The 12,271-nt window shown below is 34.5% G+C and overlaps 1 protein-coding gene across 10 annotated transcripts in view; it reads left to right on the forward strand.

Annotated features, from left to right (window-relative positions):
• PARD3B (par-3 family cell polarity regulator beta) overlaps nt 1-12,271 on the forward strand; it is a 901,201-nt gene that overhangs the window by 462,121 nt on the left and 426,809 nt on the right. For all 10 annotated transcript variants that reach the window (XR_005649078.1, XM_039844925.1, XM_039844928.1 and 7 more), the window contains one exon: nt 11,339-11,427. Coding sequence is in view for 9 of the 10 variants with exons in the window: in XM_039844925.1 (XP_039700859.1) it covers nt 11,339-11,427 (89 nt within the window). In the remaining variant the exon portion in view is untranslated. The remainder of the gene's footprint in view (nt 1-11,338; nt 11,428-12,271) is intronic.

A 12,271-nucleotide genomic window follows, 5' to 3' on the forward strand; every position in this document is an offset into this window, starting at 1 on the left:
AAGAAATTCTTGAGCTTGTGAAAGAGATTCAGGGCATTCTTGAGAATAGCGGGGAGGAGGGTTTGGAAGCATTTGGGAAGCGATTCCCCACTGAAGGATAAGGAGGTGCATAAAGAAGGAATAACAGTGAGGAAACAAAAGTTGACCCATGCGTTTTTTTCATGTTGACCGATGTTTGGATCTCAAGAAATGGGATATATAGAAGAGAGGAATGTTGAACGAGAGTTTCAAAACAGCTTGGCTGCAATGGTGAGTCCTTCTTCACAGTCCTGCCTCAGGTGGAAGGTCCTCCCATGATCAATAATCTCCAGCCTGAGGGTTCAGAATCTGGAGGTTTAAGCATGACAGAGTTCCTTTCCCAGCTGGCAAGAACCTGACAAACTCAAGCTTCCAGTGACTGTGGAACTTACATGTTTTAAAATATTGGTTTAGATACAGTTGATAAATAATGAAAGTCATTTTAAATTACATTACAATAAATAAAATATAAAAGCATATATAAAGAAACATAACCAGCCAGGTACAAATAGGTGCAGTCTCTTTTTACTTCAATTATTTCAATCCATAAGTAAAGATTAGCTTTCAATTCTACTTCAAATTCTCTTGCCACAGATGCCTCTGGCAATGGTTTCAGCTAGCTTGCAACTTTGAATGCAAACATAGTACCATATTCATCTTTGAATTCCCCCCATAGGGTCCAGCATAATACTCTGCATGTTGTAGAGGGTTTATAAATGTTAGGATATATTTTCTTCTATCGAAAGTTGCCTAAGACCCTTTAAGGGAAAGGATTTCTAGGAAAAGGATTTCTTTATGAAGTAAACACCTCTGAAGTGAAATATTTGTCATTTTCAGGCCTGTGCTAGGTGATAGGTATACAAAAATGGAAAAGATACATTCCTTACCTCAGGAATATCAAACCAGGCAAGGGAGACAGATCTGTAAAGCACCCATTGCCTACCCTGAGGTGGATGCCATTATAGAGCTTTTGCATGGTATTTGGGTGGCTCCGAGGATTGAGTCTGTGCAGAGTACTCAAGGAGAAAGTGCCCATACTGTGAAAGGATAGATGGGTGTTTGCCAGACAAGCAAAGGTGTCTTAGGTAGCTGGTGTGTCTAAATATTTGTTGAACGTCTACTCCATGCCAAGCATCGCTCTAGGTTTTGGGGTTATATCAGTGAATAAAACCACTGTCCTCCTGGAGCTTATATTTTAGCTATTGAGAGCTTAACCAATGAGATATCTCCTTAACGGAGCAGTGTTTCCCTGAAACACTAAACAATTTTAAGTAAAAGGCATCTGTATTTGAATAGAAATGCATGGTGGTTTCCTAGAGTGATGAGGATATGTTCTCCTCTCTCTATAGCTACTTTGCAGAATCTCTTCCAACTCTCTGTTGTGGCTCTATATCTTAAAAAAAAAAAATAACAAAAAACAACCAACAACCTTTTGCCGACTGCTACCCATGACTACATCTGTTCTCAGCAGCTCAGACTTCTGTACCTTATTTAAAGCTGTTTCCACATGCTGTTAAAAACCAAGATGCTGCCAGCCCTGGATCACTGCATTTTTTTTCTCCATATAGTACTTTTCCTTTCCTGCTGTTCTTCATTCTTCACATATGTCATGGTAGGGATTGCTTCAAGTGCATCTTAGGTTGTCTGAAAAAATCCTTTCCTAAATTTTTTATTTTCAGGAAACCTTACAACATAAGCTTAGTGAGATGCTTTTTGAAACCAGAGGCTCCAATAAAGGTGTCACAAAATAAAATGCAGGAATGACAAAGTGAATGGCAAAATGCTCATGTGGGAAGATACATGGAAGTCGTAGGAGAGAGACAAGTGCACATGGCAGGATTGGGAGAGTTCGGAGCTGGTTAAGAAGAGAGTGAAATGCCTCTCTGAGTAAACAAGAAAGACTTTTTTCAAAAAAGTCTTCGAACATGCCTTTTTCACAAGTGAAGATGAGTTGCAAACTTGGTTCTCCATCTGATAATTATAAAGGATTTTTCAACGTAAAATTTTGGCTTCCTAAATCTTGAGAACTTTTTCAAAACATACAACTAAACTAAGCATTCACATAAATCCTTATTTTTTTCCCCCCTTCTTGAAACAGCTATGGACTTGGTCTGTTGATTCAAAATTTTCTGCAGCCCATTTTCATAGTAAAGACTTTTATAGTGAAGAACAGTAGAGAAGTGTGCCTATGCCAGCAGGAATGAAATGCATGTGCGAATGAAAGTATGCCTTCAATAATGTGTCCTTTTATCTTTACACCCTCCCATCCAAACCTGGAATTTGTATAGCTTTACTTAAAAGCATATGGTACATTTACTAGAGTCAAACCTGATTGAATTATATTTTAGCCAGCAAAATGAAAGTGGCTCAGCTAGAAATGTTTTGTAATTGGTGAATTATCCCAACTACCTCAAGTCTTTATATATTTACCAGCTTTAGGTGATGGTTTGTAGTTTACATGAGGCCCTAGTGCCATCAAACTGCCCATTTTGACAGACCTGTATTTGAAATATTTGGGACGATGGTGTAGTTTAAATAGAGATTAAATGAAAGAGAAGCAGATGTTTACAATCCCTTTGATCACATGTCTTATGATAGGAGCATGATCTGAAGCAGACCCTTATGAGTGAGCATGCTGTGTTGTTCAATATCTTCACCCTTTCGGTAATAAACAGCATTATTTCGGTGTACCTAAGTGTTGAGCTCAAGTGGTTTTGAAGTATTTAATAATAAAGAAAACTAGGGAAAGTTAGCTATAACTGGGTGGGGAAAATAATCCAACTATAAATCAAAGTGGTCATTTTAGACATGTTTGTATCGGTCTTGTATTTGAAAAAAAAATGCATCTGTTTTCCACTCTTGCTTTTGGCATTTTTAAAATGTGATATTTGAGTGTGAGTAAGAAACAGTGACATTAATGAAAGGGTTGCAGAATTGTCTTGCTGAACTTCTGAACTTCCACAGTTCTTAGGATGTTAAAGCAGCTTTTCATTGGACATATTTGAGTGGGAAGCAGCACACCCATTGGAGTTGGTCTGATGTCGATAATATCAGCAGCAAAGCAGATGAAGTGCTGATTATGACATCAGTAATGGTTTTCCATTCTTGATACCTAGATGAGATTGGTCAATGTGTCTAATCCACTCACATTTCACAAACAAAGGAGAATTTGCCCCTTCTTTCTTACCATTTTCTAAGCTTATAGCTGCATTTTGACTGCCTGATATCAGGTTAAGGCAAGGTGACTTTATAAATTTCTACTAAAAATAAACAAAAAAAGGCAACAAAAAAATTCAGGAGGTAAAATGTTTAAAGGATATTTAATTTTTAAATTTATTTGAAAAATTCATCTTCTTAAATCTAAATCAGAATACTGAGAAATTTTAATAATGAACTCTGTATTAATTGTTAACAATAATAAAAAAGGATGTATCCAAGAAAAGATTAAGAACAATAAAAAGAAAGATAATGAGGTATAGAGGGACATTTTTAGTATTATATCAAGTACACTTTACCTCCTGCCATAGATTTGTTCCTCAGAAGTTATTTACAATCGATACGTTAACAAAATATAAAATTGTATATCTCTGTGAGAGTTTGCTTCTCAAGGGCAGTTTTCTAAGATAACATTTGTTCAACTGAATAATCACCCTTAAATTTATCTGTTGGAAAATTTTATTGTTTCTTTAGTGGGAGCTTACCTGCCTTACTATTTGGTGTCTTTTTGCTAAGTTCTGGGACATTTTAGAACTGAAACAGAGATAGATATTTTTTGGGTCCCCATTTTATAGATAGTGAAAGTGAGGGCCAGGAAATTAAGTGTATGGTTACCAGGCAAAGCAATGAGAGAATTGCTATTGGAACCTATGTCTCCTTTGTCTTAAACTAGGGCTTAATTTTACTTATGTGTCTTGGTTTTTCTCTTTTTAAATTTATTTTTATTAAATATATTAAAACTTTTCGGTATTTCTTGGACACAAACCAGATGAACAGGTATGGCCAGCTCTGAGGGTGTTGAGAGTCAGTTGCATTTAACCTGTGCAGCATGTCATCCACAACTGCATGACTTCTGTGAGACGGTCAACTAGAAGATAAACGTTGACTTTTAGTGTAGTTTACAAAGTCCAGAATTGTTTAAACTCAGTCCAGTTTTACTGCACATGCATTCAGGTAACTTACCCCAGGGCTTAGCAGTGAGTGTGTGTACGTGTGCACACACACCCCACAAGCCAAAGTTTCGAGTTAGCCATTTAATGTAATGGTTTTACCTACTTCCGAGGTTAGCAAGGGACTAGGTAAGATTAATTGTAATCTAATTAATTGTGTTCCCCCCAAAATAACTTTTTATTTTAAAAATGCAATCATTTGAGCTCAGTCTCTAGAATAATGAAACACTTGATAGTTTTTAGGTAAATCATTTCTTTTAATGTTTCACAATATGATATCCTCATCCCATTTGCCTAAAATGAGTAGCTAGGAGAAATTACAAGGGAAACATATTTAACATTCTTGCATGTAAACCTAAATCTTAGGTGATACAGGTCCTAAGCAATCTTGATTCTTTGACCCTCAGTTTCACCTTGGACAAGCAGAATTTTTTTTTTTTTTTCTGTGAATATGTTCACGTATAAAATTGGAATAGGAATGCAAGAAATTATTTAGGGTTGCTTTAAATATGCATCTAGTTATATGTGAAATATTTTAAAATCTTTGAAAGAAAGGTAAAGTATATCCAAGACATTATTAAAGTTTTTGTTAATGTTATTGAAAGAAAACAGGATTCATAAAATGAGTAAGGTCAACATTCATTAATTCAGCAACTATTTGCCATGGTACACAGAAAGAGCACTGAATTGACAATCAGGATTCCTGGATTCTGGCCTTGTCACTATCACATAAGTAAAAACGGATAGCCATCTCACCTTTCTGGGTCTCTGTGTCCTTAGCTATAAAATGAGCCGACTGGCTCATCAGCACATTCTTTCCAGGGCTTCATTTACGTTGTTAAAGATTTCTGAGGATCTTCACTAGTTACTCTAAGGCAGCTGTTTTTCAAAGCATGGTTCCTTGACTAGCGGCATTAGGAACTTGTTAGAAATGCAAAATTGTAGTTTTCACAAGGCCCCAGGTGATCTGATCCATGCTAAAGTTTGAGGACCTCTGTTAAAAGTAACATAAGTAAAATGCAATTTTTATGCTTAAGGAACTGGTAATTTAGTACTTTTCAAATCTCTAATTAGTCTTGCCAATTTCTATATATATGGGTATACAATCTAATAGCTATTATATATAATTATACCATAGTATATTATTTTAAATTATTTTATTATATAACATATTATATATGGTTACTTTATTGTGATATATATAAAATAAATTATGAGCATGTTAAATTTCTAGGACCGAAATACCTTGGGGTAGTATCTATGAAGCCAGCTGAGAGATTTTCCATGGCAAGGCATTGCCCAAGGCATGAAGAATCTATATTAGGTCATGCTTGAATAGCAATGCTTGAATACCAAAATGCATGTTCATTTCATATGTGTGTTTAGCAAATACAACTTGTTTTTACTTTAGCACAGATATTCTTGTTCTGAAACATAAAACAAATATTCTGAAATTATGCCCAGAATTTTAATTTTGAAATTTACATTATGTTTATGTATGAGCACCAGGCACATAACCTGGTATTCAGATCTTCTCTGTATAATTTTTCTATTACTCTCATTCTAAAATTCATGTGCAATTTCAAAAGAAACTTGCAGTTGACTTTTGAGAATGCAAATCTTGTTTTAAAATGCACCTGAACTTTTGAAACGTAACTCGATTACAGTTAAAATTTTGTGGGCAAGTGATTTCAAGTGTGGCTAAAATGCACTGTGAAGGAAAAAAAAAATCAAGGCTATATATTTGCACCTAGTATAAGTCAAAGGGACATCTATTTTAGTTCTCATCTGAGAGATGAAAAACTGAGCTGTGAAACTGTTTATAATATTGTTTTATAGCTATGGCCAACTAGGGAAAAGCAATGAGAATTTCTGTAGTGTTTTCTTCCAAAAAGTTTTATCAAGAGTGCTAAGTTTATTTGCAGATGTATAACTTCATGATGTTAGATAATGAATACACTTTCTTGTATGAAATCATTGACTTATATTAACTGCAAAATATGAAATGGTAGCCTGGTGCCAACACCACGATCACCCTGGAGAGAGGGGTGCCCCCGCCCAGTGTTTGGCCCCTTTCATGCCGCCTGTGAGCACTTGAGTTGTTAGCGCTAGTGCTAACTAAATGTAAACACCTTTACTTTCCAGCTGCTGCTAATTGGTTTGGGAATATTTATGTAAGTGTTGATTTTAAAGCTAAAAATAGTGCAGGGATGTTTAAATCCAACTCATTCTGGCTGTCAGAAATGCTCCCGTGATCCTGAAAGTGTTGCTAAAAATGTTCACTTTTTAAAAATTGTAGTAATTAAACTTGTCTGTTGCGAGAGCCATATATGATATGTTTCCCGTTTTGATAAAAGAGGTAAAGGACAAGCTTCTTAAAGGCCTCTGTCTCGTTGGCAAGACACGACCTTCTGCTGAACTTTATCAGACAGCAGAGGATTGTAATGTGGGCAAAAGGAAGAGACAAAATAAATTTTGAAATAGCTTTGTGCCCTTGTTCTATACAGCTGATCATATTTCTCTCTTGTAAGTTAATATTAAAAATGGAAATTGTCATTATTTTGTCAGTAAAGTTAAGTACAGGGCTTCCCAAATCATTGTGTTTCCTGGAGGCAAGTTTGAGCATTTGAAACCACATAATTAATATTTCTCAACTCTAAAGTTCAAGAAACAGTGGTCGTTCAGCACCAGTTGTTTGTACCTCTAATTCTTCATAATCGGATATGTTTGCTCCTTTATTTTCAAATTTAAATATCACAGATTTACAGATTTTTCTCAAAGTTATTTAAGGTATGAGAAAAAAATTATTTTTAGGTATTTGTTGTTTTGTAACTATTTTACCATGTAATTAATTTAGGGCAAAGTCCTAAGTGCTGTTAAATTATTCTTTATCAATCATTTTGTAATATTTGGAAGAAGTGATTTTATGGACTTTGTTAAGAAATAAGCTGCCTTTGCCTGTAAGTCTTGCACCGCTACAGTGCTGTTGAAGTAAACTTGGAAATGGCTTTGTGTCCTTGTAGGGTGCTCTAAGAATATGTGTCCTGCCCCATCTCTAGAGAATATCAAAGAATTCCGTTACTGCAGTATATAGAAGTGATCTTGGCAAGTGACAAGCACTGCCCATTAGTTGAGATAATATAGTTATTGCCCTATTCGATAGCTGTTGCAAGGCAAAGAGCTATTGATGCTACTTTTAAAATAGTACAACTCTTATCTTAGACATATGTCTAGGAATGTGTATTTTTTTAAGTCTGTAGTTATTGACATGATTGCTTTAAAACTACAGTCAGTTCAGAATTACCCTTGAGCAGATTATCACATTGCAATTGGCCCAATACCGCTTTCAAATTCTAATTGACATTTCCATATACTTGGAGCATTAAGTATGTTGTTGACATAAATAGAATCTTTATTTACCATCTAACTAAGCCTAGAAAAAAAGTTCTTTTAACCTTGCAGAATGTTGATTCAAACCAGAAAATGTAGTATTTTCTTACATGGCAAGGGTTCAAAAAGGGAGGAAAGTTCCACTTGGAGTAGGGAGCAGAGGCAAAAATAGTTAAAACTTTATAGCAAATATCCCAATTTTTTCTTAGTCATTCTGAGAATATATATCTATGCATAATTATAAAGCCAAAAAGAATGTTTATTTCAATTAACTGCTATTATTAACTATTCATAGATTAGAAGATTTTATGCTGTTAAGATGGTAAAAATTTAAATTGATATTGAGTCAATATGATCTTTATCAAAAACCCAGCTGTATTTTTTTTTTTTACAGAAATTGATGTGCTGATTATAAAATTCATAAGGAAAGGCAAGGGACCCAGAATAGCCAAAACATGAAAAAGAACAAATTTGGAGAACTCAGACTTCCTGATTTCAAAATTTAGTACACAGCTACAATAATCGAGACTGTAATACTGGCTTAGGGCTACACATATAGATCAATGAAATAGCATTGAGAATCCAGAAATAAACCCTTATATTTTTGTCCAATTGAGTTTTGATAAGGGTATCAAGACAATGTAATTGGGAAAGAGTAGTCTTTTCAAAAAATAGTGCTGGCACAACTGGATATTCACACTCCAGTTACAGAATTGGACCACTACTTCACACCATATAAAACGATTAACTCAAAATAGAACTACACCTAAATGGAAGAGCTAACACTGTAAAACACTTAGGAGAAAATATAGGAGTAAATCTTTGTGACAGTGTTTCTTAGGTACACCAAAACATAAGCAACAAAGAAAAAATAGGTAAGTTGAACTTTATTAAAATTAAAAACTTTTATGCTTCAAAGGGTACATCAAGAAACTGAAAAAAGCCCACAGAATAGGAGAAAATATTTGCAAATCATACATAGGATAATGAATTCGTATATGGAGTATTTAAAGAACTCTTACAACACAATAATAAGTCAAATAATTAGACATTTCTTTAAAGATATATATAAATGTTTGATAATCATGTGAAAGGATGCTCAAAAGTATTAATCAGTAGGCAAATGCAAATCATTAATTATAAGGGAAATGCAAATCAAAAACCACTTCACACCCCAAAGAATGGCTAAAACTATTTAGGGAAAAAAAGAAAATAACAAGTGTTGGCAAGGATGAAGAGAAATTGTAACCCTCATGTATTACTGATGGGAATGTAAAATTGTGCAGACACTTTGGAAATAGTACAGCAGTTTCTTAAAATGTTAAACACAGAGCTACCATATGACCCACTAATTCCACTGCTAGGTATATACCCAAGATAATTGAAAACACATGTCTACACAAGAACTTCCTTTTCTTAGCAATGTTATTTCATAATTGACCATTATTTCAAATGTTCAAAACAACATTATTCATAATCAACAAAAGTGCAAACAAATGCCCATAAAGTGATGAATGGGTAAACAAAATATTGTATCTGTACAACGGAATATTTGACCATAAAATTGCATGAAATGCTAATACATGCTGCAACATACTTGAGCCTTGAAAACATTATACTACATGATAGAAACCACATATCTTTTGATTCTGTTTATATGAAATGTTCATATTAGGCAAATCCTTAGAGGTAAAAAGCAGATTGATTGTCAGGGACTGGTGGGGCACGGTGCAGGGAGTATGGGGAGCAATGGCTAATAGGTATGGGATTTCTTTTGGGGGCTTTGAAATTGTTCTAAAATTAGTGGTAATGGTTACAAAACTGTGAATAAGCTAAAATGACTGAATTGTGCTTTTTAAATGGGTGAATTTAATGTTATGTGAATTATATCGAAATAAGGCTTTTTTAAGAAAAACGAGTAGATCTTAAAGCCCCAGTCAGGCCTTTAGATGATTGCAGCTGCAGCCCTGCTGACGTGACTGCTGTCCCATGAGAGAGTCCGCCCAGAGCCACCCAGACAAGCTGCTTCTAAATCTCTGACTCCCAGAAACTGAGAGATAATGTTTACTTTTTTAATCCATTAAATTTGGGGATAATTTATTAAAAAGCATTGGAAAGCTAGTATGACATCACTCGGCTCATATCTAGTCATTAAGTGAAACTGTGTATTATGTGTTTAATATATAGAGGACTATACATACTCTCACTCTTCATGGAGCTCCCTCTTGTGTAAGAGGCGGATAAGAAAGTTAATGATTTTGACATAAATGTGGTCATCAAATGTTCTAACATGTGTACAAGGCACAAGTGCAAATATTTCGTTAAAATTATCTTCCTAAGTATTTTTGTAATCTGCCCAACCTTGTCTCTTTTCTCTGTAAGCATGTGTTTAGCCCTTTATAATAATATGAATGTTCGAAAGCTTTCAAAGACATTCATCTTTTAAGATTTGGTGCCTTAAACTAAAAAGTTTTCTTTGACCTTATAGATTTTCTCCCCTTTCTTTATCTCTGTGGAGATGAGAAAACAAATATACAAATATATATATGTAAAAAAATAATAATAAAAATATATATGTATATGTATGTGTATAAATATATATACACATTTATGTACATATATATGTATGTGTGTGTGTGTGTGTGTATTTATGTAGACCATGTTCTTCAGAAACTACCAAACCTTACGTGAAGTGTTGCTACTCAGTCTAAATGTGAAATACATTTTTTTTTACTCAATTCACTATGGCAAACTGCTTGAGTTGTGGCTCTGTTTTTTTCAAGATATTAACCTAATTTCATTATGATCAACTTTTAACTCATATATTATCCTTTTTCTGTTGTTGAAATGGTGTATTCAGATCCATGAATGCTCTTTTTACAGGTGTGATTGTTGATAATGGGTCTTTCTCCATGTGGTTTGTTGTTTCATTGAAACCTGTGTCCATGACTAACACTATTTGTTTGTGACTGCTTCTGAAGAGTAGTGCAGCTGAAGAATTACTTTATTCAAGTACAGTTTCAAGGTCTAACAGAGAGCTAATGTCTTGCATAAAGGGGAATCTATGTCAAGTGTGCTTTCTAGATCCATTCTCTCCTCTGCGTAACATCCAACTCAACTTCGCTACCATCCTGGAGTGAAGGACCTCTCTGACCCTCTTTTCTGTATTAGAAGAGCGTTTACCATTTTAGAAATTAAATGGTTAATTTTAGTTTCTATATGTTGAAGGTCATCCTGAGAATCAAAGTCTCATAACAAACTAAGAAGTCCAGAGTTTTTTTACAATATTCCTGTTATACTATTGACAGAAATGACCATGCCAGGCAACATTTTTTCATGTATTTTGCTTTCTTTATATTTTTAGTGTCACTGGGGGTGCAAAGAAGTACAGTACATTAAAGCTAATACATTACCACCTGTCAATGGCACCTTCCCTTTGGTACCCCTTTTCCTTGCTGATTGAAAACACTCAGTCCCAAAAGCTTACGGTTGAGTAGCAGGAAGCTAAATGATGTATTCCAAAGCTCTTAACATATTACTTTGTATAAATGACCCATTTGAGTATTTCAGAAACCAAACGGGAGAGAAAAGAGTATTGAAAGCACTGAAAAGATTAACACCTGTTTCCAGTCTCCGGCGAAATTGTAGCATACTTTATATATCCAGAGTAAAACCATGTACTCTCTCATGTTGAGATACTTTATTCAAATTTTCTGTTCTATATGCATAACATCCCCCATGCTTATGGGTTTGTTTCACTATAGGATTCCACACAGAACTTAGAAGACGGAGAAGTTATGAATGGTGTACAGACAGAAGTACTGACATCACCGAGAGTCAAGGATGCACTGAGGTATTCTCCTTATGTGAATATAATATTTTATTTCAATTTGATGTTTATTTCTTTAGTAGTTGTTTTTGTTTTATAGAGAAGATGAAAGTAAGGAGAATAATGGAGTGAAACCTGTGCCAATTCTAAAATTGCTTACTCTTTTCTCTTGTTTTTTTTTTGTTTTTTTATATGACATGAGAATTTCCTGACAAACATATATACAAATGTGCCTCAATCCTTCCGGTTCTGCAACCTGGATTTCAAAATTGCTTTAAAGGGAACATTTCAGAGTTTATCGTGGTTGAGTGTTTCACATTGACATTAGCTCTTTGAATATTACTTTGCATTGTGTTTCAATAATCTTGCGATATTTCACTATAAGTATATATAATGAATCCAGCCTATCAACCAGGATTTTTCCTGTTTTTTAATATTAGTAACTCATTATATGAAGTCACTTGTTCTCATGTTTACCAGTACTTCTTTTTCTCTGCACCAATTTCCAGTTCTGCCCTCAGTGCTGCCTGGGTTTGAATCCCAGCCCAGCTGCTTGCTAGTTCTAGTGCTTAGGCAAGTTACTCATCTCTCTTTGCCTTCATTTCTGGTCTGTAAACAGAAATAATATTAAAAACTTTTTTCAGAGGATTGTTTTGAAGATTAAATGAGCTAATATATGTAAAGCACTTTGAACAGTTCCTGGGTCAGATTAAGTCTGTGAATATTTGCGGCTGTTGCTAACACTATTATTATTATCATCATCATCATCATAGTATCATTTTTCTAAGTTGCTTCAAATTTTGCATAAAGAAAGTAATTCCATATATAATAGACTGTTGGCTTCAGCACTTATTTAGTCAACATATTC

The sequence above is a fragment of the Pteropus medius genome, unplaced genomic scaffold (assembly GCF_902729225.1).
Source record: "Pteropus medius unplaced genomic scaffold, Ma_sr-lr_union100, whole genome shotgun sequence".
NCBI classification, from domain to species: Eukaryota; Metazoa; Chordata; class Mammalia; order Chiroptera; family Pteropodidae; genus Pteropus; species Pteropus medius.